Source organism: Siphateles boraxobius, unplaced genomic scaffold (genome assembly GCF_051911475.1).
Source record: "Siphateles boraxobius isolate OS27281-9 unplaced genomic scaffold, OSU_SipBor_1 22, whole genome shotgun sequence".
Lineage (NCBI taxonomy): Eukaryota > Metazoa > Chordata > Actinopteri > Cypriniformes > Leuciscidae > Siphateles > Siphateles boraxobius.
Window position 1 is genome coordinate 25,524,067 of NW_027508833.1, and position 24,755 is coordinate 25,548,821.

At 40.9% G+C, this 24,755-nt stretch overlaps 1 protein-coding gene across 1 annotated transcript in view; it reads right to left on the bottom strand.

Annotated features, from left to right (window-relative positions):
- The window catches only part of fmn2a (formin 2a), a 48,176-nt gene that overhangs the window by 10,984 nt on the left and 12,437 nt on the right, over nt 1–24,755 (bottom strand). The window contains exons 3-10 of the mRNA XM_077239286.1: nt 21,498–21,596; nt 17,160–18,037; nt 16,866–17,010; nt 14,323–14,410; nt 8,988–9,049; nt 6,841–6,932; nt 6,603–6,732; nt 6,333–6,479 (exon numbers count right to left, since the gene is read on the bottom strand). Of these exons, the coding sequence (XP_077095401.1) occupies nt 6,333–6,479; nt 6,603–6,732; nt 6,841–6,932; nt 8,988–9,049; nt 14,323–14,410; nt 16,866–17,010; nt 17,160–18,037; nt 21,498–21,596 (1,641 nt within the window). The remainder of the gene's footprint in view (nt 1–6,332; nt 6,480–6,602; nt 6,733–6,840; nt 6,933–8,987; nt 9,050–14,322; nt 14,411–16,865; nt 17,011–17,159; nt 18,038–21,497; nt 21,597–24,755) is intronic.

Here is a 24,755-nt window from a genome sequence, read left to right on the forward strand (position 1 = left end):
GGTCAGGAGACCACTAAACTATAGTATGGGAATTTCCATGCATGTTCATACTAGGGTTTATGCTGGTTCTGTGATGGTCTAGCTGGTGGATATGCACATCCATGATGTTGACCAGCAAAATTTGAACTTAAAGAGATAGTTCACCTTAGATTAAAATTCCTTCATCATTGACTCCTCATTTCCTTGAAACCTCTATGACTTATATATATATTTCCATACAATGAAAGTCAATGGGATCCAATGTTGTTTAAGACCCTCTTGATTTTCATTATATCCCATACAAAGATGTAATATATGGCCATATATGTACTTATATTTTAAATAGCATGACATATATCTATACATATATTTGACTTATCTGAGAACACAATATATGCCTGCAACAAATATGAACATTTATGTGTCCAAACATGTGAAGAAAATATTTGAGTTCCCTTTCAAGGGAACTCGAGCTGCGTTTGAGATGCGGTGGGAACGCTCTGCGTGATTACGTCGTGAAGCACGTGTAAAATCAGTCCAATGGAAGCCCGCTACGACATAGGTGATGTCATAGACCAGGAAACTATAAAGCAACCCTGAAATCAGACCGCGATAGCTTCTGCACCTTCAGCAAGTGCTCTCTGTATATCTGTCCTTGTCTATTTATTGTTGTCTGTCAAGCCCCTATTTGATATATATTCCAAATATATATATCACTATGGCGAGCAAGCAAAGTTATAAACCTTGTGTTGTGCCCTGCCCTCGTTATATCACGGGTGGGGACACACATCCTATGTGTATTGCTTGTTTGGGAGTGGAGCATGCCCAGTCAGTCCTCGAGGGGGCTGACTGTGAGCATTGCTTGAGTTTGTCTATGAAAACTCTCCGCTCTCGCCGAGCGTTCTTTGAGGAGGACGGTTCGGTTCGCGCTCCCCGAGGTGCGGGTCCCGCTGCTGCCGAGGCACAGCGTCGAATTTCATCTTGGGGTTCGCAGATGGATCTAGTAGCGGGGTTTGAGACGGGCCCCGCCCTTTCTCAGCCCTTACCTACTGGATTCGGTGTCTTTGCCCAGGAAGGAGCCCGCTCTGCGGCTTCTCCTTCCCAGGCTGAGGCACCAATATTACGGCTATCCAGTTCTGAGGATCTGGATGTCGGTAGTATGGGGGATATTGAGTGTTCGCCAGCTCATACCCCTGCTGATGAGGAGCTTATGGAGGTTTTATCTCGTGCTGTTACTAAATTAAATATTGAGTGGCCAGCCGATGATTTCGATGTTGAATCTAGAAAGAGTCTTTTAGATGAACGTTATTTACCATCTAGATCACGACCTCCTCGTCGGGAACTCCCGTTTTTTCCCGATCTCCACGCCGAGGTTTCGAGATCGTGGATTAAACCGGCGTCTTTCAGAGTGCATAACCCACAAACTAAGAATTATAGTAAAGTTCAAGGGATTGATCATTATGGTTATTTGACTATGCCTCGTGCTGAAGACACACTAGCGAGCTATCTCTCCCCTGAGTCTTCTTCTTCTCTGAAAGCCCCGACGTTACCCACCAAACCATTAAAAAATACATCTTTGTTGGTGGGTAAAGCGTATTCGGCAGCAGGTCAGGCCGCAGCATGTTTGCACACTATGTCGATTCTCCAAGCGTACCAGGCTGACCTGCTGAAGGACATAGACGATAGTGAGGAAGTTAGTGCTGACGCAATTCGAGAATTGCGTCGCACGACAGATTTATCTCTCCGAGCCACCAAGGAGACGGCCAAGTCTGTTGGCCGCTCTATGGCAGCCTTGGTGGCCACGGAACGCCATTTATGGTTAAATTTATCAGAAATAAAAGATAAAGATAGATCTGTTCTTCTGGACGCACCGCTGTCACCTACAAGTCTGTTCGGCGATGCTATAAATTGTGTCGTCGATAGGTTTCAAGAAAATAAGAAACAAGCGGCTGCGTTTCAGAGGTTTCTTCCTCGCCGGTCTATTGTCCCCGAGGCTGCTCGTAGTATAAAGTCTGAGCAGCCTCATCCGTCTACGAGCTCCGCTCACAGAGTTCAACAAAAACAGAGCGTCGCCGCTCGGGCACCTCCTCAATCTACGGTTCCTGAGTGGCGCTCGCAGCCCAGACCTGTTAGGGGTAGACAAGATCTGAGGACTGTTATCTCTAGGAGAGCTTGGGCTAAGAAGAAGTCCTGACGCCAAGGCTATCAGGCTTCTGAGGGTGGTCCCCTCCAGGGAGGAACGGTTCCGAGGAACCGTCCCTCCTTGGCACCCTCCGGGGTGCGACTCTCCGAGGAGAGCCGCAGCGCTGCCACTTCGGTTGTTCCCTGCCGGTTCGCCGCTTCAGGGCACCGAGGTGTCAGCGTCCCCGTGCAATCCTCTGAGGAGGGTTGTAGAACGGTCAGTTCGGTTGTTCCCTGCCGGTTTGCAGCTTCAGGGCGCCGAAACGATTGTTCAATCAAATCCAGAGGCCAGTCTCGAAAGACTGGTTCCCTTATCGGAATTTCTGGCAGTGTGGAAACTTCTGCCAAATATTTCTCTATGGGTCCTGCACATAATAGAAAAGGGTTACAGAATTCAGTTCGGTTCTCGTCCGCCCAGATTTCAAGGAGTCCTCCCCACGGTGGTGGACTCACAGCAGGCTCTGGTAATGGAGCAAGAAGTACTGACACTTCTTCGAAAGGGAGCTATAGAAAGGGTTTCTCCTCCCAGCAGAGAGTCAGGGTTTTACAGCCGTTACTTCATTGTTCCATAGAAGGATGGAGGGCTGCGTCCTATTCTAGACCTGCGCCAGTTAAACAGCAGGGTTCAGAAACTCAAGTTCAGAATGCTTACACTCAAACAGATTGTATCACAAGTTCAGTCCGAGGACTGGTTTGTCACAATAGACTTGAAGGACGCGTACTTCCATGTATCTATCCATCCTCATCATAGGAGGTTCCTGAGGTTCGCTTTCGGGGGCGAAGCATACCAATATCGGGTTCTTCCATTTGGCCTAGGTTTATCTCCCCGCACTTTTACAAAATGCGTGGATGCAGCTCTGGCTCCGTTGAGACTCCAGGGCATCCGCGTATTAAATTACATCGACGATGGGTTGATTTTAGCTCAGTCAGAGCAGGTGGCGGTTCAGCATCGAGATGCTGTTCTGTCCCACATAAAGAGTTTGGGGTTGCGGCTAAACACCAAAAAGAGTGTGCTCCTCCCTGCTCAGAGGACCACTTTTCTAGGTGTAATTTGGGATTCGACCACAATGCAGGCACGCCTGTCTCCTGCTCGTATTTCTGCGATTCTCACAGCCGCAAAGAATGTGAAACTATGCCAGTCACTCACTGTGAAGCAGTTTCAGAGACTGTTGGGTCTCATGGCAGCTGCGTCCAACGTTATTACTTTTGGCCTTCTGTACATGAGACCCCTGCAGTGGTGGCTCAGGACCAAGGGGTTTTCTCCGAGGGGAAATCCGTTCCGCAAGATCAAGGTCACGCGGCTATGCCTAGGTGCCTTGGCCTTGTGGAAGAAACCTTGGTTCCTCGCCCAGGGCCCAGTGTTGGGGGCTCCTTGTCGACGCGTCACGCTTTCGACGGATGCTTCCCTCACGGGATGGGGGGCGGTCATGAGTGGCCGCTCGGCGCAAGGTCTGTGGCAGGACCATCAATGTTCCTGGCACATAAATCGTTTAGAGTTGATGGCGGTATTTCGAGCACTCAAATATTTCCTGCCAGACCTGAGAGGCCATCACGTGTTGGTCCGCACAGACAACACTTCGGTGGTCTCCTATATCAACCATCAGGGGGGTCTGAGGTCACGTCACCTTTGCAAATTGGCCCATCAGATCCTCCTATGGGCCCAGGGGAAGTTACTGTCGCTCAAGGCGGTATATATTCCGGGGCGTCAGAATGTGGGAGCAGATATTCTGTCGAGACAGGGGCTGAGGCCCGGGGAGTGGAGACTTCACCCAGAAGTGGTGGAGTTCCTGTGGGAAAAGTTCGGTCGTGCTCAGGTAGACCTTTTCGCATCATCAGATTCAACCCATTGTCCCATGTGGTTCTCTCTAACGCACCCAGCTCCTCTCGGTCTGGATGCTATGGTGCAGGTGTGGCCGAGGCTGCACCTGTACGCCTTTCCCCCGATATCTTTGCTTCCGGGGGTTCTGGAGAGGGTTCGCCGAGAAGGGGCTCGTCTGCTACTAGTAGCCCCTTATTGGCCGACCCGAGTTTGGTTCTCGGACTTGGTGTCTCTTCTGGACGGCTCCCCCTTGGAGATCCCAATCAGGGTGGACCTCCTGTCTCAGGCCGGGGGCACGATATTTCACCCTCGGCCGGAGTTGTGGAAACTGTGGGCCTGGCCTCTGAGGGGGCCAGGCTCAGGGAGACCGGTCTTTCGACCGATGTTGTAGAAACCATTCTTCAATCCAGAGCTCCTTCCACGAGAAGGCTGTATGCGCTAAAATGGAAACTTTTCACCACGTGGTGTGTTGAACGTCAGTTAGATCCTGTTAACTGCCCTGTTGGTTCAGTTCTTGATTTTATGCAAGACCGTTTCTCGGCCAGGTTATCTCCTTCCACCCTAAAGGTTTACGTGGCGGCTATATCTGCCTACCACACCCCTCTGGGGGGTACTTCTATTGGGAGAAACCCTCTAATTACTCGCTTTCTCCGTGGTACATTGAGGTTGAGACCTGCACTGCACTCTAGAGCACCGGCTTGGGACTTGGCCATTGTACTCGAGGGTCTGGCTTTAGCTCCCTTTGAGCCCATCGAGGAGGTTTCTGAAAAGTTCCTCACTCTAAAGACTTTATTTCTCCTTGGTATCTCATCTATCAAGAGAATTGGTGATTTACATGCTTTGTCAGTTGCTCCTTCATGTCTGGAATTTGCACCTGGTATGGTAAGGCATTTCTGTACCCCAGGCCGGGTTATATTCCTAAGGTCCCACTGAATGTTGGATGCCCAATAGTGCTGCAGGCCTTTTATCCTCCACCCTTTAATACCCCTGACCAGGAACAGCTTAACCTGTTATGTCCAGTCCGGGCTTTAGATGCCTACGTTCACAGAGCTGCCCTGTGGCGTAAATCTAAGCAACTATTTGTTTGTTTTGGGTCACTCAAGAGAGGATGCCCTGCATCTAAGCAGGTTATGAGTAAATGGATAGTCGAGGCTATTTCATTGGCTTATGAAGCGGCCGGACAGCCTTCACCTATGGCTGTGCGGGCCCATTCTACTCGGAGTATGGCGGCCTCTATGGCCTTAATTTCGGGAGTTTCCCTTCTTGACGTATGTAATGCGGCAGGATGGTCCTCTCCGCATACATTTGTCAGGTTTTATGACCTTGACCTCTCCACCCCTGGGGCGAGGTTGCTTGCTTCTTAGTGTGCGCAGGACCTCACACAGAACGGGCATTTGTCACTATGGCGTAGTGGGTATAGGGTTCCCACCGCGTCTCAAACGCAGCTCGAGTTCCCTTGAAAGGGAACGTCTCAGGTTACGTATGTAACCCTGGTTCCCTGATAGGGAACGAGACGCTGCGTTTGAGACGCGGTGGGAACCCTATACCCACTACGCCATAGTGACAAATGCAGGTTTTTCAGAAGCTATCGCGGTCTGATTTCAGGGTTGCTTTATAGTTTCCTGGTCTATGACGTCACCTATGTCGTAGCGGGCTTCCATTGGACTGATTTTACACGTGCTTCACGACGTAATAACGCAGAGCGTTCCCACCGCGTCTCAAACGCAGCGTCTCGTTCCCTATCAGGGAACCAGGGTTACATACGTAACCTGAGACGTTCATCCATATATGATACCATATCTGCATATAATACAGTATAGTATTGGTTTCTCGCATATATGGACAACATTAAGTATAATTATGTGACATACATATTTGTTTCCCACATATTTAATAAATGTATGTAAACATACATGCATGTGATACTGATGTATTGAAATAAGTACATATATGCATATATAAATATATGCGTCTTGCATATATTTAACATTTATGTACATATACGGGAAAATATATGGCACTTACATGCAAACGGCCATTTTTGCTATATTTTGAAATATATGTTTCATATATGTCTATGTGTTTTATATATATGAATTTTGCATATATTCTCATATAGGCAGCAGACATACATGGACACTGACATTATATATGTAATTTACTTATATTGACATATATTACATTTCTGTATGTGATGGCCATAAACAGACAGAAACATTCTTCTTTTGTGTCCCACAGAAGCAAATCATACCCAGGTTTGGAATGACATGAGGGTGAGTAAGTAATGACAGTATTATCTTGTTGGGGTAAACTGTCTATTTAAACTGGTGACAGTGATCTCATATTTACTCACACTGCTCTTGACATCTTTTAACTTGGGCAGGATGTCAAGGGTAAATCCGTCTGCTTGTCCTCTGCTTCGGTTGCCCCCGTTCATAATATTCCCGAATGCTAGAACCAAACCTAGAACTTGCAGGACGGCTTGACCTGACTGTAGAGCCTGCAAACAGAGAAGAGAAAGATGATGAAGCACAGGTGTTTTCTTCACTGCTTTCTATCTGACCTTTCAACTTGAAATATATGTAAGTGCAATCTGACTAGTGTGCTTCACATTCTCTCTCACCGTACAGACTCTTAGAAGTGTTTCTAGTTTACGCTGAACTGATGTAACACACTCCATGAAGCTGGACTGGAAGAGAATACAGAAAACCCTCTCTGAGAACTGAGGAACCTCTGACAACTGCAGAAGAAACCTAACAGAGATAGACAAACACAAAGAGACAGGGAGGCAAATAAATGACATATTTGGATGGATGGATGGATGGATGGATGGATGGATGGATGGACTGATGGATACATACTGTTCAGGCTTGTCAAGTGGTTTTGCATTTTCTTTGTTTTTTGAAGACTTGATATGTTTCTCAATCTGATCCATCTCTTCTTTTTGAGCTCTCTGTGAGGTTGACAAAATAATGGAATGAAAGTACACTGAGAGAGGGAAAATGTGATTTCAAAATGGGAAAATACATTTATATACTTCACACGTGTGTGTTGCTTTGTGACCTTTTATTAAGACTGTGCTTGAATCAGAGTATAGAGAGAAAAAGTAGGAGAGAGGAAAGTGGGGATATACTCTGATATACTCACACTGTCTGTGTGTGTGTGTGTGTGTGTGTGTGTGTGTGTGTGTGTGTGTGTGTGTGTGTGTGTGTGTGTGTGTGTGTGTGTGTGTGTGTGTGTGTGTGTGTGTTCTGTGGTTTTGGTTGAAGGAGTCAGAGACAGCGTGGAGTCTCGCACACTAAAGAGAAACAACCTCAACATTTAAACTCAACAACACTGCCTCAAGCAACAGCGGGAACGGGTGGGTGGGTTGGAGGAAAAACAGAGGGATGGAAGGAAAGATAGTTTTCAGCAGAAAGTTACTACACATACACACAATTCTACACAAACACATAACTTCATTCTTATTTGTTAATGCTACAATATGAAACTTTTGGCCCTCTAGTGTTTAAAAATAAAAACGCATACGTCTTGTAGGAGAACATTGTTTTGGTTGTGCTTCGGCTCTGCGTGGATGTACGTGTTAGTGCCACTAGTGTACACATGAATACAGGACTCAGATCTTATCTGAATGCTCATATCTGTATGCCATATAAATGCTTTTTTGTTTTTACAACCAGTGATTCCACATAGTCTTGCCATTTTTAGCTCCACATTACACACAGCCGGAACTACTTTACACTCTGTACGGATGTTATGTGACACGCACGTGTAAATGATGTGTGTGCAATTTCCCACAAAATCCGTCCCAACATTATTATAGGTTTATCAAAGTGTATTTGGGTAAAGTAAATACATGGTTTGGAAGATTATTTTTTTTAAATCTTTTTTTACAAATAAAGATATTATTAGATATTTATAAAATAAGATTATAAAATAGATATATTTTTTTAATCAAATAAAGTTACATACAGTAGTATATAGCCTACTTACAAATTACTTTTTAAAGAGAGTGTAATTAGTACAGTAATCTAATTACACTCTTGAAGATTTAATTAGAAGCTAATAAAAAGATAGTAATTAATAAAAAATGTAGAGTAACTTAACCAACACTGCAAACTAATCTGCGAATCACATGTGTGTGCCGAACTATTAGTAAGATACGTTTGGGTCATACGCAATGACCCAAAATGATACACAGAGCAAAACAGCAAGAAAAGTGCCAAGATATTATCAGACTTGTTTGAGAAATGTTATGGTGTCATGATGTGTGGCTACGACTCCCGTCACCCGGTCTTTATCTCACACTCACACACACAGAAAACATGTAAAGGACCTCTTGTGTTGACAGCAAGATTTATGACTGTTGCTGCAATACACATGGTGAATCATGGTGTGCAAACTCATCAGCGATTCAGCGCCCACACACACTTAAAGAATTAAATAAAATCAGTATTTGGTAGCAGCCAATCATCTAAGAGCGATTCATGGATCTTCCAAGAAAGAGGTTTGATTTATGCCGCCATGTCAAACTAACATAATTGCAACTGTCAAAAAGTTACATTAGCTGCAATTCTTGCAATCCAGTTCAAGTTTATGAACTGTCCTTTTTTATTCTTTGAGAGAGAAAACCTCATCCTCTCCATTTGTCTTTCTGTCTGTTGTCAGTTCCATGTCTGCATCGTCTTGTTTCCTCTCTCTCTCTCTCTTTCCCTCAGACAGTGACACGCACCCTGGCTCCATGGTAAACCTTACTCATTCCAGCGGTGTTTGTGGCCTGCATGTTTGTTTTGGTATTTAACACACATTTCCGCAGCTCTCTTTTGGAGTGGACCGCGTCAAGGCAGAGCTCCAAGATCTCAGGGTATATCCTGTCCAGTTCTGAGAGGTTTAGGAGTTTAATGATATGATAAATGATCACTTATGGAATTCATACTTCATAAGGATCGCCAGGATTCATCACATCTGCTTATCTGGACTGTCACGTCCTGTCATGTTGTGGGCTTACGTTTTCATACAGCGCCTGGAGCGTCTCCAGATCCACCACTGTGCAGTCCATGTTCAAGATGGCTGTCAGAGAGAGATGAAAAATGAGAGAATCCATCACTGACTGACCAATCAAGAATACAGATCTATTCTAATTATTTTTCAGACATTTCATTTCATTTCATTTCAATAATTTATTGCCATGTCAACAAGTTGATAGGAATTTGTCTTGGTACAACTCTCAGACATAAATAACAGAGGAACACTATGAGGAATACTGATGGACAACTGTCTGGGAACTGAAATTTATTTATTTTCCAAAGAACTAAAATACCAAAACCACATTTTTTTTCATTAATACCAAAATAAAAGTAATTCATATACTTTCAAAAATCCATAACCATAATATGTCATAAATCAAAACAATAAGTTCCAAATTTTATAAACAATTCATTTCAAATCTAATATATAAAAACAATATATTATTTATAATTATTAATTTAATATAATTATTTTTTATCATTTTATTTTTTTATTTTAAATTAATACATTTTCTTGGAAGAAATTAATACTTTTATTTAGCAAGGATGGATTCAATTTATGAAAAGTGACAGTGAAGACATTTTTAATGTTACAAAAGATTTCCATTCCAAATAAATAATCACGGTCTCCACAAAAATATTAAGCAGCACAACTGTTTTCAACATTGATAATAATAAATGCCTATTGAGCACTAAATCAGCACATTAGAATGATTTCTGAAGGATCATGTGACACTGAAGACTGGAGGAATGATGCTGAAAATTAAGCTTTACCACCACAGGAATAAATTACATTGTACTTAAAAATTAAAAAAATATTTTAAATTGCAACAATATTTCACTATTGCTGTATTGTGTTTTTTACTGTATGTTTGACTAAATAAATTCAGCCTTAGTAAGCATAAGAGACTTCTTTGGCATTAAAAAAATCGTACCAAAACCAAACTTAGGCAGTATATACAGTATGGCATAAATACATGATATGATTTAACAATCAAAATGTGTTTACTCAGCATCAAACTTTTTTTTCCCCGAGTTCTTTTTACATAATAAAAGCATTTGAATCTCTAGCAGGGCTGTTATTGAGCTGGCTTGACTGAACACTTTTTATCTGTGCTTAATAGAGCTATTATGGGCTAACTTTTGTGTGTTCAGACATTTGGGGAATTGAGAAATTGATCATTGGCGCGTTCCAGAAACCACACAAGAAAAAAATAACAAAAACATCCATATCTGGCCAATGCTTAGATGTATAAAATGGAGACACATAGCAAAGCATTCCTTCCGTTATGGGAGAAAGATATCAAAGAGAACAACTGCAGCCTTAGAAGAGATTGGAAGAGGGAACACATGACAGAGGGAGAGAGACAAGAAAGAGAGTGAAAAATGTATGCTCAATCCATGACTCAGTAGTTTAACCTGTCATCAACCTAACACCACCAGATCTACACCCCAATCACCACATACACAAACAACAACAGCGTAATCCGCACACCCCCACAACAAAGTCTCCAAACAAAGAATTTGTCTCTTGAAGTCCAGGGATGTGGTCTGTGCTTCCCCCAAACACTGATGCAGTAGTTTAGTGTGGTGGTCTTGATTTAAAATCTGAGGAAGAATCGGATATGAAAGCTTTATAAAGTTTATTAGCTGAAAAAAAATTGATCAGCACAAAGCTTTCAAACTGTATGGTCAGTTATCGTCCCTGCATTAGAGATACTAAAGAATTTCATAGTTTAATGTGTTTATAGTTAACTTCATATTTTTAATAGTTATTATTATTTTGTGATATAATAAATATATGAAATAGTGTGAGTCACTGATGAAACAAACAAATGGTACGGAGGGGGTCGGCATGACACAAACAACAATACAAATAATACAATTATTCTAACTAAAATTAAAATTATTATAAAACAGAGATTTATGCTAAAGTAAGATGTGTTTATTATGTGTTTGTCAATATTAAATAAGAATTTTAATTGAAATGATAATACTTATATTGTTTTTATTATATACATAAAAGAATATATGAAATATATGCGGCAGAAAAAGTGAGTGAGTCACGGAAGAAAACAAATCGTAGGGGGTCGGCATCACACACAAAAAAGAATACAATTATTATTCTTATAAAACTGTGCTATATAAATTGTGCTAAATTAAGACGTGTTTAGCATTTCTTTGTCAATATTAATAGAAATTTAAATATTATACTATTATTATTAAATGTGATATATATAAAATAGTATGCACCGTAGAACAAGTGAGTATGATATACAAATCGTCTGGAGGGGGTTGGCGCCTAATATCTTGGTCCATTTAGAGGGACTTTAATTAGGATATAACCAGAAAGGCTCCGTGGAATTGTAGAAGGAGTATCTGTGAAACAATTCTCACATTTCTGAAACTATAAACGCAATTATACGTTTTACACCACAATGACTGTAATCACCTGAAATTCGTGCACTTTTACTGTTATACAGCTCATCACATAGCTGACGTTCTTATCCAAATAACACCCATTACATGATGAATCCCCCAGGAGCAACCTTGGAATAAATGCCTTGTTTAAGTGAACAATGCTAGCTCAGGTCTATACCTCTGGATATGCTACTCTACATTTCTGTTCTTGTTACATATTTCATAAGCTAATCATTTAAAGCAGTTTCTTACTTAGCAGGTTTACAATGTTCAGTTCGTGCCAAACTTCCATAATTACTATCTTCCAAACGTCGAGCGAATGCTACCATGTTTGCAATTCTTCAGCTGTACAGACACATACCACCTTCTCTCTCTAAACGCCACTAACTATAAAACAAGTACAATGTTTGGCTAACAAAGAGAAGAGAAGGATTTTATATAAGGACATGATCATACACATATGTTTTCTTGTTGCTTTCTATGTGATCGCTGCCATGATTCAGAATGTTTCCACAAAACAATGTCCTGTGAAAGCTTAGAAGACCCAAACAGACGGCACTGCAGAACAAGAGTGTGAGTCACTAAAGAAACATAACAAACAAAAGGTCTGGAGGGGGTCGGCGTCACACGTTGAGGAATCCAATCTCACATACGCATAAACACCGAGCTGACTTGTGAAACTCTGAGACTGTTATGGGGAGAAATCAAAGGCTTGTCACCAAGTGTGTTGGTGCAAGAGTAGCCTGTGTGTTTTTCAGCTTGTGAAGGGCTCAAACATGAGATCTTATGAAAACCAGCTGAGGGAAACAAGAAAGTTGACACAAAGGGAGCGATTCAGTGGAAATCCACAGAGGAGTTGCACCAGATTAGGTCTAGGTTCACTAACAACGGTGTATCTTGAGAAGAGTTTTATTTTTATGTTGTTTGATGGCTGCTAATTGAATAATGAAAGAAAAGAGAGACAGACATTTCTACTGACTGTAAAAAAATGCCTCATAACTTTGAATGAACCTTTAAACTCTGCAATTAAACCAACTCACGACATTCTTTCCTAGTTCCTCAAAGGGCCTGATCCAGGTCAGTGTGGTGAAGCGTGATGTTGAGGAATGTATTGATTCTGGGTAAATAGCTCTTTCAGAAAAACTGTTTGTTTCTATTTGGTGGTCTACTCTGGCCAAACATACTGGCCTCTGCATTGGGCGGAATTGCAGCGAGACCCAATGAGACTCGATCAGTGCTGAATTGTGGGTAGTGAGCTGCATAATAGATGGGGACTGTGCCCATAAATTCTAAAAGAACCAGTAAAAATTTCTTCAAATGCCGCCGGTTTAAAGGATGTGTGTGTGTGTGTGTGTGTGTGTGTGTGTGTGTGTGTGTGTGTGTGTGTGTGTGTGTGTGTGTGTGTTGTGTGTGTGTGTGTGTGTGTGTGTGTGTGTGTGTAAAATATTAGGTATCCGTTCACATAATTTGATGTGGTTTTTAAAACTGCATTCAGCCTTGCTTATTCATTAAAACAAAGAAAGAAAAATAGAATTTAAAAAAGGGTTGTTGTTACAGTGGATTAGACTGGAGGGAAGAAAAATGTTACTGAAAGAAAACAGAATTCAGCTTGTCTGCCGCCTGTTAAAAAAAAAAAAAAACATTGTTTAGACTATGTTGCTGAAGAATACACTATTTATCCATCCAGGACTAAAAAGTAACCACATATGGGTCCATTTTTGCACCGATTCCAAAATCAAGCAGAATTGACCGTTGAACGTATCCAAACAACATTGGCGTTCCTGAATAAATCAGTGGACCCGAATGAATGGTTTGAGTAAAGAATGAATTGACTAACTCAAAAAGACTAGTTTCACAGTGTGTGACCATACTGTCATATCGATGTAACCTGCACAAAGATTAACTAAAAAATATATAATTAATATCATATTTAATAATAATTACAGTTCAAAACTGTCTCTTTGCTTTTCCTAGGTAATCCTATTTAATTTAATCCAAAGAAGAAATGCACAGATCATCATCTGGATGAGAAAAGGAACAAAAGATAAGTGTAGACAGTTTGAAGATATATGTGTGAAATAATCAACCTTTCTAAAACATTTTCCTTCTTTTACTAATGAATTGTCTAAGTATTTGGCCTTTTCCCTTTGTACTCTATTTCAGAAACTCGTTCACCACATAAAAATCCACAATCAAGAGTTCTGGATTGCTCTGGGCATTGCGAGACAGGACTAACATTCCCGAACATGTGATGAGAAAAAATTGCATTATTTCCTAATAGTCCATTCAAGGGGATGAATTAGCAGACAGAGTGATGATATCAATAAGCGAGATATAAAGAGACGAATTAGAGAGAAAAAGACTCCAGAGACAGATTTGGACATATTTTAAGCAGAGAAATAGGACATTGAGGGTTTATGCAAAAACAGATTAAAACTGTAACTACAGTAAAAGAATAGAACAGAATGAGAAAGAGGATGCAACTCTAATCATCATGTTCATTAAGATCTACAGTATCAACCTACTCTTGAACCCTGAGACGCAACCAAACCTCTCTTTCCAGCTTTCAAACACAATCAGTAACTGTATAAACATCACCGAACAATGCGTCTTAACTGGCCGTGACACCATATTTCCCCCCTTAGAGAGGTCAGATGCTGGCAGGAGGCTGAGCACAATCTCAGGAGGTTTAGCCAAAAACACACACACCTAATATATATATATATATATATATATATATATATATATATATATATATATATATATATAACTGCTTTTTTCAGAAACATGACAAGTAGTCAACAGCAGAACAAGTGTGTGCGCATATACAGTACACACACACAACATTAACAATGGGCATACTAAGTGCAAAGAACACTTCTTTGGGTTGCTCACCATTCTGGATATCTTTCATATCCAAATGAAGACTGGACATTAGAATCCCCACTGCCTGAGAACGTTTGTTATTCAGCAGCTTGACAACCTGAGAGGGACAGAGGGTATTATTTCATTACTGTAGTAAAACATCAGCCACATTATACTACAAAAAATAAAATAAAAAACATAAACACAGTATTTCATCTGGCTGTCCTCATACATTTAATAGCATAGAGAGGTACTTTGGCCTAAAAAGGAAACCAAAAACAAAGCCAAAGTATGAGTATTTATGACTGTTTCCTCATATGGCATTATGGAGAGGTCTTGTCTCATTCTTTCATACATACCATCCACATATATCAAAAGAACTTTACTTTCTCACATTTCTGGCGCTGTCAAAGAACACCACAGTAATTATGCAAATGACAGACCTGTCTGGTCCAATTAAACCGAGTTAGATTTTGACACTTTCACACTTCAAATCAGGCATTTCTAAACAAGTGGATGCGTGTATGGATGCATGGAATACCTCACATACTCTGTATACATTTTCACTGTGTTATTTGAAAGAGAAAACATTCCCTGAGCTCTGCCTTCTTCTAGTTCACTGTAGCTTTAGCTTTTCTGTGCATTAACACGTGTACATTGAGTGCCATCGTAAACATGTCTTCTTTCATTGCCGTCCGTTAACAACATATTAATTCTGATTGTTGGAAAGAATTTGGAGTCATGAAAACCTTCTAGTACAGGCCACACTTGAAAGTGTGTGATGGCGGCTCAGTGTGATCATCAGGAAGCCACTGGCTCCCATTATCTCCACGGGGCTCATGACCACTAAATACAGCCCGACTGCAGAGTGGTGTGCTACGTTAATGATGTGGGAAACACACTCATGCCTGTGATGAGTTGGATCTAAAACCAGACGCTTACCAACCAATGAGAATTGATTCCATACTTTAGCACTGTCTTGGTGGTAACCGAGGATGTCGCTGTACGAGGGAGGATGGAGGTTCGGTGGTCGTACAGTAACTACTAGCTAAAGAACCAGATAACTCCTGCCAAAGCAATGGGCCGTAAAATGAATATGATTCATAAAATCAACATGATAATGTGGGCTCAAATGGAGCTTCGGGCAGCTGTTTTTAATTGATATATCTAATTCATGTAAAAGGTGGGCATTTGATTAGATTAGCACTGTAATTTTGACTGATATCAGCAAACTGTAACCATAGGCCTAAAGCAACTCTTCTGTGAACAATGCTACACACACCCACTCTCTCTTTCTCTTACACACACACATATAAAGTGTGGCATGACCACACTAGGCTGACTGGAGTCGCTGGGTTGGCTGGTGGTTTGAGGGTTGTGGGTTTTAACTCAATACAGACCCCCCCTACCATTCCTCAGATCTTACAGACCACAGAGAGAGAGAGAGAGAGAGAGAGAGAGAGAGAGAGAGAGAGAGAGAGAGAGAGAGAGAGAGAGAGAGAGAGAGAGAGAGAGAGAGAGAGAGAGAGAGAGAGAGAGAGAGAGCAAACAGAACACTTTCAAAAGTCTCATGAATTTCTCAATATTTACATGACTAAACATCCAGATCGTTATTTATCCTATTTGTAGGCATACCACTGAGTATTCTCAAATGTGTTAATAAAAACCTTGTTTACCCACATTTATATAAAAAAGTGGTGATACCTTGGCACAAAGATGGTATGGATGGGAATACCAATGATTTTGGGAATGATTACCTTATTCATATACCATATTTTAGTGGCACTACAGGATACTTCAAAGAAAAACACTGTAGTGCCATAGTACCTGTACAAAAACATGCACAAAAGTGCACCACTTTACTCTTTATTAAGGATGGTATATATATATTTGGAAATTATCTTCATGATAACAACACTAAATATCTGTACGTAATTCATAGTTGACGAACACAGCTGCAGGACAATTAAATAAAATAGTTTTTTTTTGTGATGCAGTTTGTTATGTGCTTGTTGTAGAGCTGTGTGTTATATTCAGAAATCTGTTCGACTCTAAACGAAGGACCCACAAAACTCTCACTAGTGACTAATTTTCACACCACTACCAGAGAGAGAGAGAGAGAGAGAGAGAGAGAGAGAGAGAGAGAGAGAGAGAGAGAGAGAGAGAGAGAGAGAGAGAGAGAGAGAGAGAGAGAGAGAGAGAGAGAGAGAGAGAGAGAGAGAGAGAGAGATTAGCTTCAGATGTGGTCGATGCCTGGAACGTTTCTGATGGTAAACAGAAAAAAACTTATCAAAGAGCCTCACAGTCACACTTTGGTTGATGGAACATTAAGTAGAGCTTATAACATTTATTGAACGTCTGTAAGGCTCTGATTCATAAGCTGTGCGTGTGAAATCACTGTTAATGGTTTTGTGTGTGGTGAGGTGTGGGCAGAGTTATCTTCAGGGGCAGACAACCGGGAATATTGCCCCGGGACCTGAGACGAAGTGGGCCTACTAAGGTCCACTAGGGTATGGCCTATTTGTTGGGCTCCAGTGATTTCAATCAGTTTGGGTGTAGTAAAGTCTTCTTACCTGTTTGGCCTTTGATTTAGTTATGGTATCTGAGATAGGTTTCTTCTTTTCCTTAACTGCGCTTTTGGCAAACTTCTCCACAAATTCGTCAAAGTCTACAGATGGCTCTTGAACCTTCTCCCACACCAGAGCACTTTTGGTATCCCTATTCGAAGGAAAAAAAAAATTCAGTTTGTCTTATTGTATGTGTGGTCATAATTAAACCTTGGCTGAATGTAAATAAGGTAAAACACAAACATTCAAAATACATATTGCAAATTCATGTAGCATTCAGTCAATGAGGCATAAGTTTACTTTTTGGCATGAAGCTGAATCCGGGTCCAGTAGAGTGGTTTCATGGGTCTTGGAGGCTCGATGACAGCTTTAAGGGGGGCGGACTCCTGAGCCATGCTGGGCGGCACAAACCCCATGAAGGGTGGAGGGGGACCAAAGGGTGGTGGGGGCCCAAAACCAGGTGGAGGAGGGGGAGGTGGAGGCCCAAAACCAGGTGGAGGAGGGGGAGGTGGAGGTCCAAAGCCAGGAGGTGGAGGGGGTGGAGCCATACCTGGGAGGGGAGGAGGGGGTGGAGCCATGCCCACAAGTGGAGATAGTGGAACAATACCAGGAAGTGGAGGTGGTGGAGGGGGCGGAGTCATTCCTGGGAGTGGGGGAGGGGGCGGAACCATACCTACAAGTGGAGGCGGAGGAGGGGGTGGAACAATACCTGGGAGTGGAGGTGGAGGAGGTAGAGGTATTGATACATCTGGTGCTGAAGGTGTCAATACACCTGAAACAACAGGAAGTAGGGGTGGTGCAGGGGGACTGATTTCCTGTTTTCTTTGGCAGCTGCAGGAATAGGGCAGTCCAATTGGTGAAGTGGTGCTGTCACTTAATTTGGTAGTCTGTGATTGGTCTGAAAAAGGCACTGGAATTTTAAAGGCTTCCTCGACAGGTGAGGTCTGAATGGCTTTCACGTGGCGCAGAACTCCTTGTTCATTTACTTTAGACTGTTTGATGGTTTGATTATCACCCACTTCTTGATCCCTTGTTCCAAACTTTGTGCCATCCAATACATTATTGTCTTTTTCCATATCTGATATTTTCTTAAGTAATTCTTCAATTGTTTGCTCTAGCTCCTGAATAGAAACGGAAGACCCTTCTGGAACAATCCCAGATTGCCCCATGGATCCGTCCTGTGGAGAGCAGGATACAGAAAAGAGAGACTTCACGTCTTTAAAAAGAAACAGCAGCATGGAATGAAAAACACAGACACCTCCTGTCACATGCGATCGTACAATCATGAGTTAGTGCCTTGTTTTAGCGGATGTTAGTTTCTCTTCCAAGACTACTTTTTTGAGGAATGGTATGAGTGAGTGTGTGTTTGTAAGTAAGGAGCCGTGTTTCTAAATAGCAAAGACCAGGCACGCATGTGGCATCCCACAAGTCAATAAAAGCACTTTGGCTGATCATGGAAAACGTAGCAGTGCTTCCTGGATGAAGGGAAGAGAGTGAACCCAGGGAAATGAATGAACAACCACAGCCAGCGTGTAAAAAGCGGCACACAACACACAAGGGATGCACTTGGCGAACAGACAAACATGGTGATAAACACACACAACATACAGAGACACACATACAATCTGGCAGCGAGGGTCAAGGAAGTCCAGCAAGTCTAGACTCCAGAAGTCGTCTCTGAGGACTCCTAAAAGGCGAGCCGCAGAGTCTCTGGGAATGAGGAGGGAAGGGTTTGTGCCTTTCTTTTACACAGCTTCAAACGGCTTCAAAGAGTTTGTGTGAGTCTGTGTGAAGGATTGGGGGGGACGGAGAACATATCACACATATGGAGTCTGGTTACAGGTTGGGCCCTGTCAGACTGACATGGATTTGGGGAGATGCTTTCATTCACAAAACCTTTTCCCACAGCCAGGGAGCTTTGGTAAATTTTGGCTCCAGACCTTCAAACCCCTTAGCAATTCTAGAGTCATTAGTAGCCAGAGAAGTTCCTTCGAGCAATTTGATATGGTCACGTGTACCAGGGCATTATATACAGTATGTTAAGTATTACAATTAATGTAATTAAAAAATACATATTCCCCCCAAAGATCTGCATTCTGAATCATGAGGAGAAACATGAGGTATAAACTGTAATATAAGGTGTTGCGTTTGTGTGCTTTGAACATTGGAATGCAAGTGGTCATTTATCATTTCAAAACTCAAACATGGTGGATCTTAAAATGCAATGGCAGGCAGTATGCCTGTTGGACAGATGTTTAGATCAGGATAAGATGCTGTTAAGATTCTGTTTACAGAAGGTCTCATAGCAACGTTAAAGACACGTATGGCAAGTGAGTTGTAAAATACATTATGAGTAACATGAGGGTGTTGAACCTATTGGGGAAATATTTAAAACTATTTAAGAGTTTGCACACATTAACATACACGGACAATAGACAAAAGCAAATGTGTGTTTGATTACACATAGCTCTAGCAAAAATTTACTATGGTACAGTAATGGAATTAAATACCAAGGTACGTTGATATTTATCATGTCACTGAATAATTACCATATTAATACATGATTTTACATGATACTCCAAGGTACTTCAAATAATACAAATATATTTGATCATAGTACATGTCCAAAAAACAGTACCACCAAAATGTCCAAAAAGCATGGCATTACCCTGGTAATTTTGGAGTTTTTAGTTACCCTTATAAAAAGTACTGGGGTGGTGTTTTGTGTACCATATATGTAAGAGTAGCAGCTTGATATTAACTTTGGACATGGTACCATGGGTAAAACTATATATTTTTTGATGTAAGATAGCAATGCCATGGCTTTCTTTGACGTATTTTAGCGAAGTATTGTACTGAAAATATTATATCCTAGCATTTGAATATGGTAATTATTAAAGGGGTGGTAATAATTACAATTTCAATAATTACAATTACAATTTCAATAATTACAATTTCACTTTTCTACTTTAGTTAGTGTGTAATGTTGCTGTTTGAGCATAAACTACATCTGCATTTTCTAACTTTAGCTAGTGTGTAATGTTGCTGTTTGAGCATAAACAACATCTGCAGAGTTACAGCGCTCAAAGTTCAAAGCAAACGGAGATATTTGCTTTTAAAGAAATCAATTGCTAAGGACTACAGCAAACAGACGGTTTTGGACTACACGACATTCCTCCAGGGTTGCTGACGTCAGCAAACCCCAATAAACCCCTCCTCCGAGAATAAAAAATAAGGGGGGCGAGGCCATTTTATATTGGCCTCGCCCCCCTTATATATATATAGTTATTGTGGTATAGGAGTGTTGTTGCTGCCGCAATGTCGTCGAAACATTGTTATTTTCATCAGTGCCCGGATTGCAGGTACACTTTGTTCAGCCTTCCTAGGGTCGCGGGAGTTAGGGATCAATGGTTAATTATTACCCAAATCTCGCTCTCTGTGCTGCACATTTTACGGAGGAAAGCTTCCACAATCTTGGCGATCGAGTTCAATGCAGAATTCGCACAACGGCTTGTGCTAAAAGATGGAGCAGTTCCAATTTTAAGAACAGAAGCTGTTGTTTACGGGCCACAATCTGTAAGTATGATTTATTTTTCGTCGATGTGTTTTCCTGTAATAGTTCGTATTGTTAATTGTACGTTGTAGCAAGGAAGTAAACAAATGACAACGCTGTTTGCCTCTGCTGTTTTGTTAAATGCTCATTCATACTTAACGTTATCCGACAAACACCTAACGTTACAAACTTTTTTTAAATCTCAACAGCGAACTTGGATTTAGTGTAAATTATTCTTTGATTAGAGCTTTTATGTATTGTTTATCGCTTGTTTATCTACAGGCATGCTAAACATGGTTCTGTATTTGATTTGGCTACTGTAGTAAATCCAAAGTTTAGTGTTTGTTTTGGGTTAATAGTAACCGTGTTAGTACAGTCAGAAACGGTCACAATAGATCCGCAGTCTTTACTCAAAAAAAAAAATCCCTTTGAGGACTGTAGTATAATTTGTTAGGACGATTATATGAAATTCTTGTTTATGAAGCTTATTTTTTTGTAATACTATACTAATTAGTACAATTAAATAACAGCGTATCTAAAAGGTTATGAGACAACAAAAAACGAACCTTTCTGAAACGTCGTTTAACAGCCGTTCTTGAAAAGGTTCTGCTCGATCATCTTCACTAACATTCTCTGGGTCCGATTGGTTTTATTGACGACCTTGTTTATAATACACCAAAGCACAAACTGGCTACCGGTAAAGGTACGGGGCGTGATGTTTCCGGAAAACATGCACTAGGAGGTTAGCGAATCACAACACACTGGGCCAGCTAACCAATCTGAGCCCATTGCGTATTTTTGAGGGACTTGCTTCATAGAACCTGGAAACCATCAGACCTTTTTTACAAGGAGGGACAGAGCAGTGTAGAATAAAGGTAAAATATATGAAAAATAATGACGTTTTTTAAAAACGAAGCATGAACACATGTTACAGTGCACCCCACAAATACAATCAAGCCTTTGAAAAAATGTGTTTTACCACCCCATTAATATACATTATGTATATACATTAATAATAATGGGAATAATGACCGCACAATACTCATTTTGGGCATACAAAACCATATTGGAAGACATACTCGCACCTGTACAGAAGTGGGGGTCGGAGGCCACATTGTTTGGAGCCGCCCAGGTGTTCTGATTTCATTCTGTCCCACTGGAGCCCAGGTATACAGCTGCTCATTCTGTAAATGTGCAAACGAATGAGAGAGCTGGCATTAAAAGTGCTGATTATGGCAAGAAATGGAAACAACATACAGGAATCTAAAATTAGCCTTCTTTTCCTGGGACTGCTTTCCTGATTAGACAGCAAGAAAAAGGTATGATTCTGTTGCAGCACTGTGTGAAGGGCGACCTCTGCTGGAAAAAAAACCCCCACCACTGAACAGAGCAGAAAAAAACATGGCATTTGTCTGGCTGTCATGCCAGCATGTTCACACATACAAATTGAAAGGCTGTTCAAGGCTGTCCATTCACATCAGTGGGGGGGTTGCACAAGCATGCAGTGAACATGTCATTCGATCAAGACGTGCCGCAGAGTTGCACTGCATGATTACACCATTTAAAGGTAAACCTTACAAGCTGGGTATAAGTATAACAGGCTTGACAGTTTTATAAAAAAACATTTTACTTGTTAATACATTTATTGGTGTGCATGTGTGTTTATAAAATGCTCCCAAAACAGAATGTGTACATACATAGTGCATTATACATTAAAAAAATCTTAATTTTAAACAATATATCTAAATTGTAAAATTTGCTTTGCTTAAAAACTGTGTTTTTAAAACAGGCATTTTTTTCTCTAAGGAAATATAATGGATGGATGGATGGATGGAGAGATAGATAGATAGATAGATAGATAGATAGATAGATAGATAGATAGATAGATAGATAGATAGATAGATAGATAGATAGATAGAGACATAGAGACATATAGATAGAAAGATAGATAGATAGAGAGATGCTGTAAATAGAGACATGGATAGATAGAGAAAATTAATTGTTGCACTGCAGTGGTGGCACAGAGGGTGCATCCAAATTTGTACAATTACAACTGCATAAATAATGTTGAGATTAATGTTTAAAAAAATGTTTGAATATACAAATATAATGGAAAAATAAAATGATACTTTTAAATATGAAACTAAAACAGGCAGTGGGTGGCAGGAAGTCACTTAATGAGTAAGTCACTGAATAATTTATTCAACCTAATTCAAAGAAGCAGATTCATTCAGTAATGAAACACCGCTGTATGTTGCTCAGAAACGCACAACAGCTCTGCTATGGATTTGTTTGGAACTATTTTCATAGCTGAGGAAAAGAGCCTAATATTAACGTCTTTTTATTGAACATATTGTATAAAATCAATTTCACGTTTGCAGTCAAGCTCATATTCGAGAAAACCACTCACTTGCTTTTGTGATATTTATTAATTATAGCATATGTTATAAAATAAAAAACAAGATCTCATACAATTACTTTTTTGCAATCATATCTTGAATTTTTGGGGGCATTTGTATTCATTTCGGTGAAATCTTTGACACAAACAAAAGAAAACCAATTAGAAATAAGTTATTGATTGCGTTTTAAGCAAGAAGTTTTACTTCCAGGAACATTAATTATGAAGTGAACAAATAAATCAGACAATGCACCTGAAATTTAGTGACATCTCTGCAGTTGTGGTCTTGACTGGTCTTGAAATAAAATCCTGAGTCCTCTTAGTCTGAGACAAGACTCCGAGTTCAAATGTGGTTGAGACCGAGACAAGTCCAAGACCGGTCTGGAATACTACAACACTACCAGATACACAAACATCAAGCGTAGCATCAGTGTTGGCAGGTCATGTTAGTCAAGCTCGCATCAGCTGACTCTCAGCTGATACACGTCTACCTATAGGAATACGATGCCTATTACGGTATCCATATATATAAGCTCTTTCAGTATTATCAGCAGCTATCGCGTTCTCAGGAGCGAATTACCCTCCTCCATCCCCAGCTCCTCCTCTCGTCAGTCAGGATTTGGTATTCTGATTCTCCCTGAATCAGACTAAATTCTCAAATTATGTTGTACATTAAATTATTGATTTAATGATATCTGCAATACATTCATGATGATTTTGTTCTGTTTACCCTAAGGTTATTGTTGCTCTCCCTACTTTTATCCATGCTAGGCTCCATGGATGCGCAGGGAGTTATTGCCCAGAACAGAACCATACCGCCAATCCAAACTGTATGCTAACTGTCAATTGTGTTTGACGATAGTGGTCCTGACAGAAATGGCTGTTGGCTATAGAAACATGCATCTATTACATCATACCTGTGAATTTGTTGATAAAATCTGTCTAGGCTGTATACAACAGTCAGACAGTCATTAGAGTGAATAGTGGCATTAATGCTGGCATTATGCTGTCCTATTGAAATCACAGCAAGTGAAATCACAGTATTAAGTCATGCTCTGCCATCTACCAGCACAACAGGGTTATTGTTAAGTTATTTCAGTCACTGAGCAGCAGTGTGTGTTAAAGGGACAGTTCACCCAAAAATGAAGATTCTGTAATTTAGTCAAAACGGATGTCTTTTGAAACCTGTCTAAATGTCCAAGCAGTTTTTTTTTCATGCAATGAAACACAAGACTTAAATTAATCCTACATTTCAGACTGTTCCTCACACAAAGCTACTGTATGGCTTGAAAAGACATGAAATAAAGTGCACAAGTTTTATAGCCTATTTAAATTATGCTTTTATTGTGCTGTTTTGTCCTTTTTAAAGCTTGACAGTCCCTGGTCATCATCGGCTTTCATTATATTGTAGAAAGCAGCATGAACATTTTGCAAACCTTCAGTTCCCCTTCAGGGACTACCACTGCATGAAATCGCAGCGGGAACGCCCCCAGCGTAACGCGTCTGAAGCATGAATGAAATCAGTCAATGGAGAGATGGAGCGTCACAGCAAGTGACGTCATTGACCAGGAAGCTATAAATATCCCCTGAATACACAAGCCGCCACCTTCTGTTACTTCAGCAGCGCTCTGGTCGTGTGTATCTGAAATCTTCGATTGTGTTTGTCTGTTCTGTCAGGAGTTTATCACTATATATATATATATATATATATATATACAGGGGTTAAAGTGGGCCGGAATGGTCCGGAACTGCGTTTCGGCACCTCAGATGAATTATTAAATAAATAGATTCATTAATCTCAACGAATCTCGATGGTCCCGAGATGGACCGACTGGCCAACCAACCTCCCTTCCTCCCCGCTGAACGCGAGTGATTATAAATGCGTGAAATGCACTCACGGCGGTTGAGCGCGGTAAAGTTAGTTTAATGCTCGATATTTCGTCAG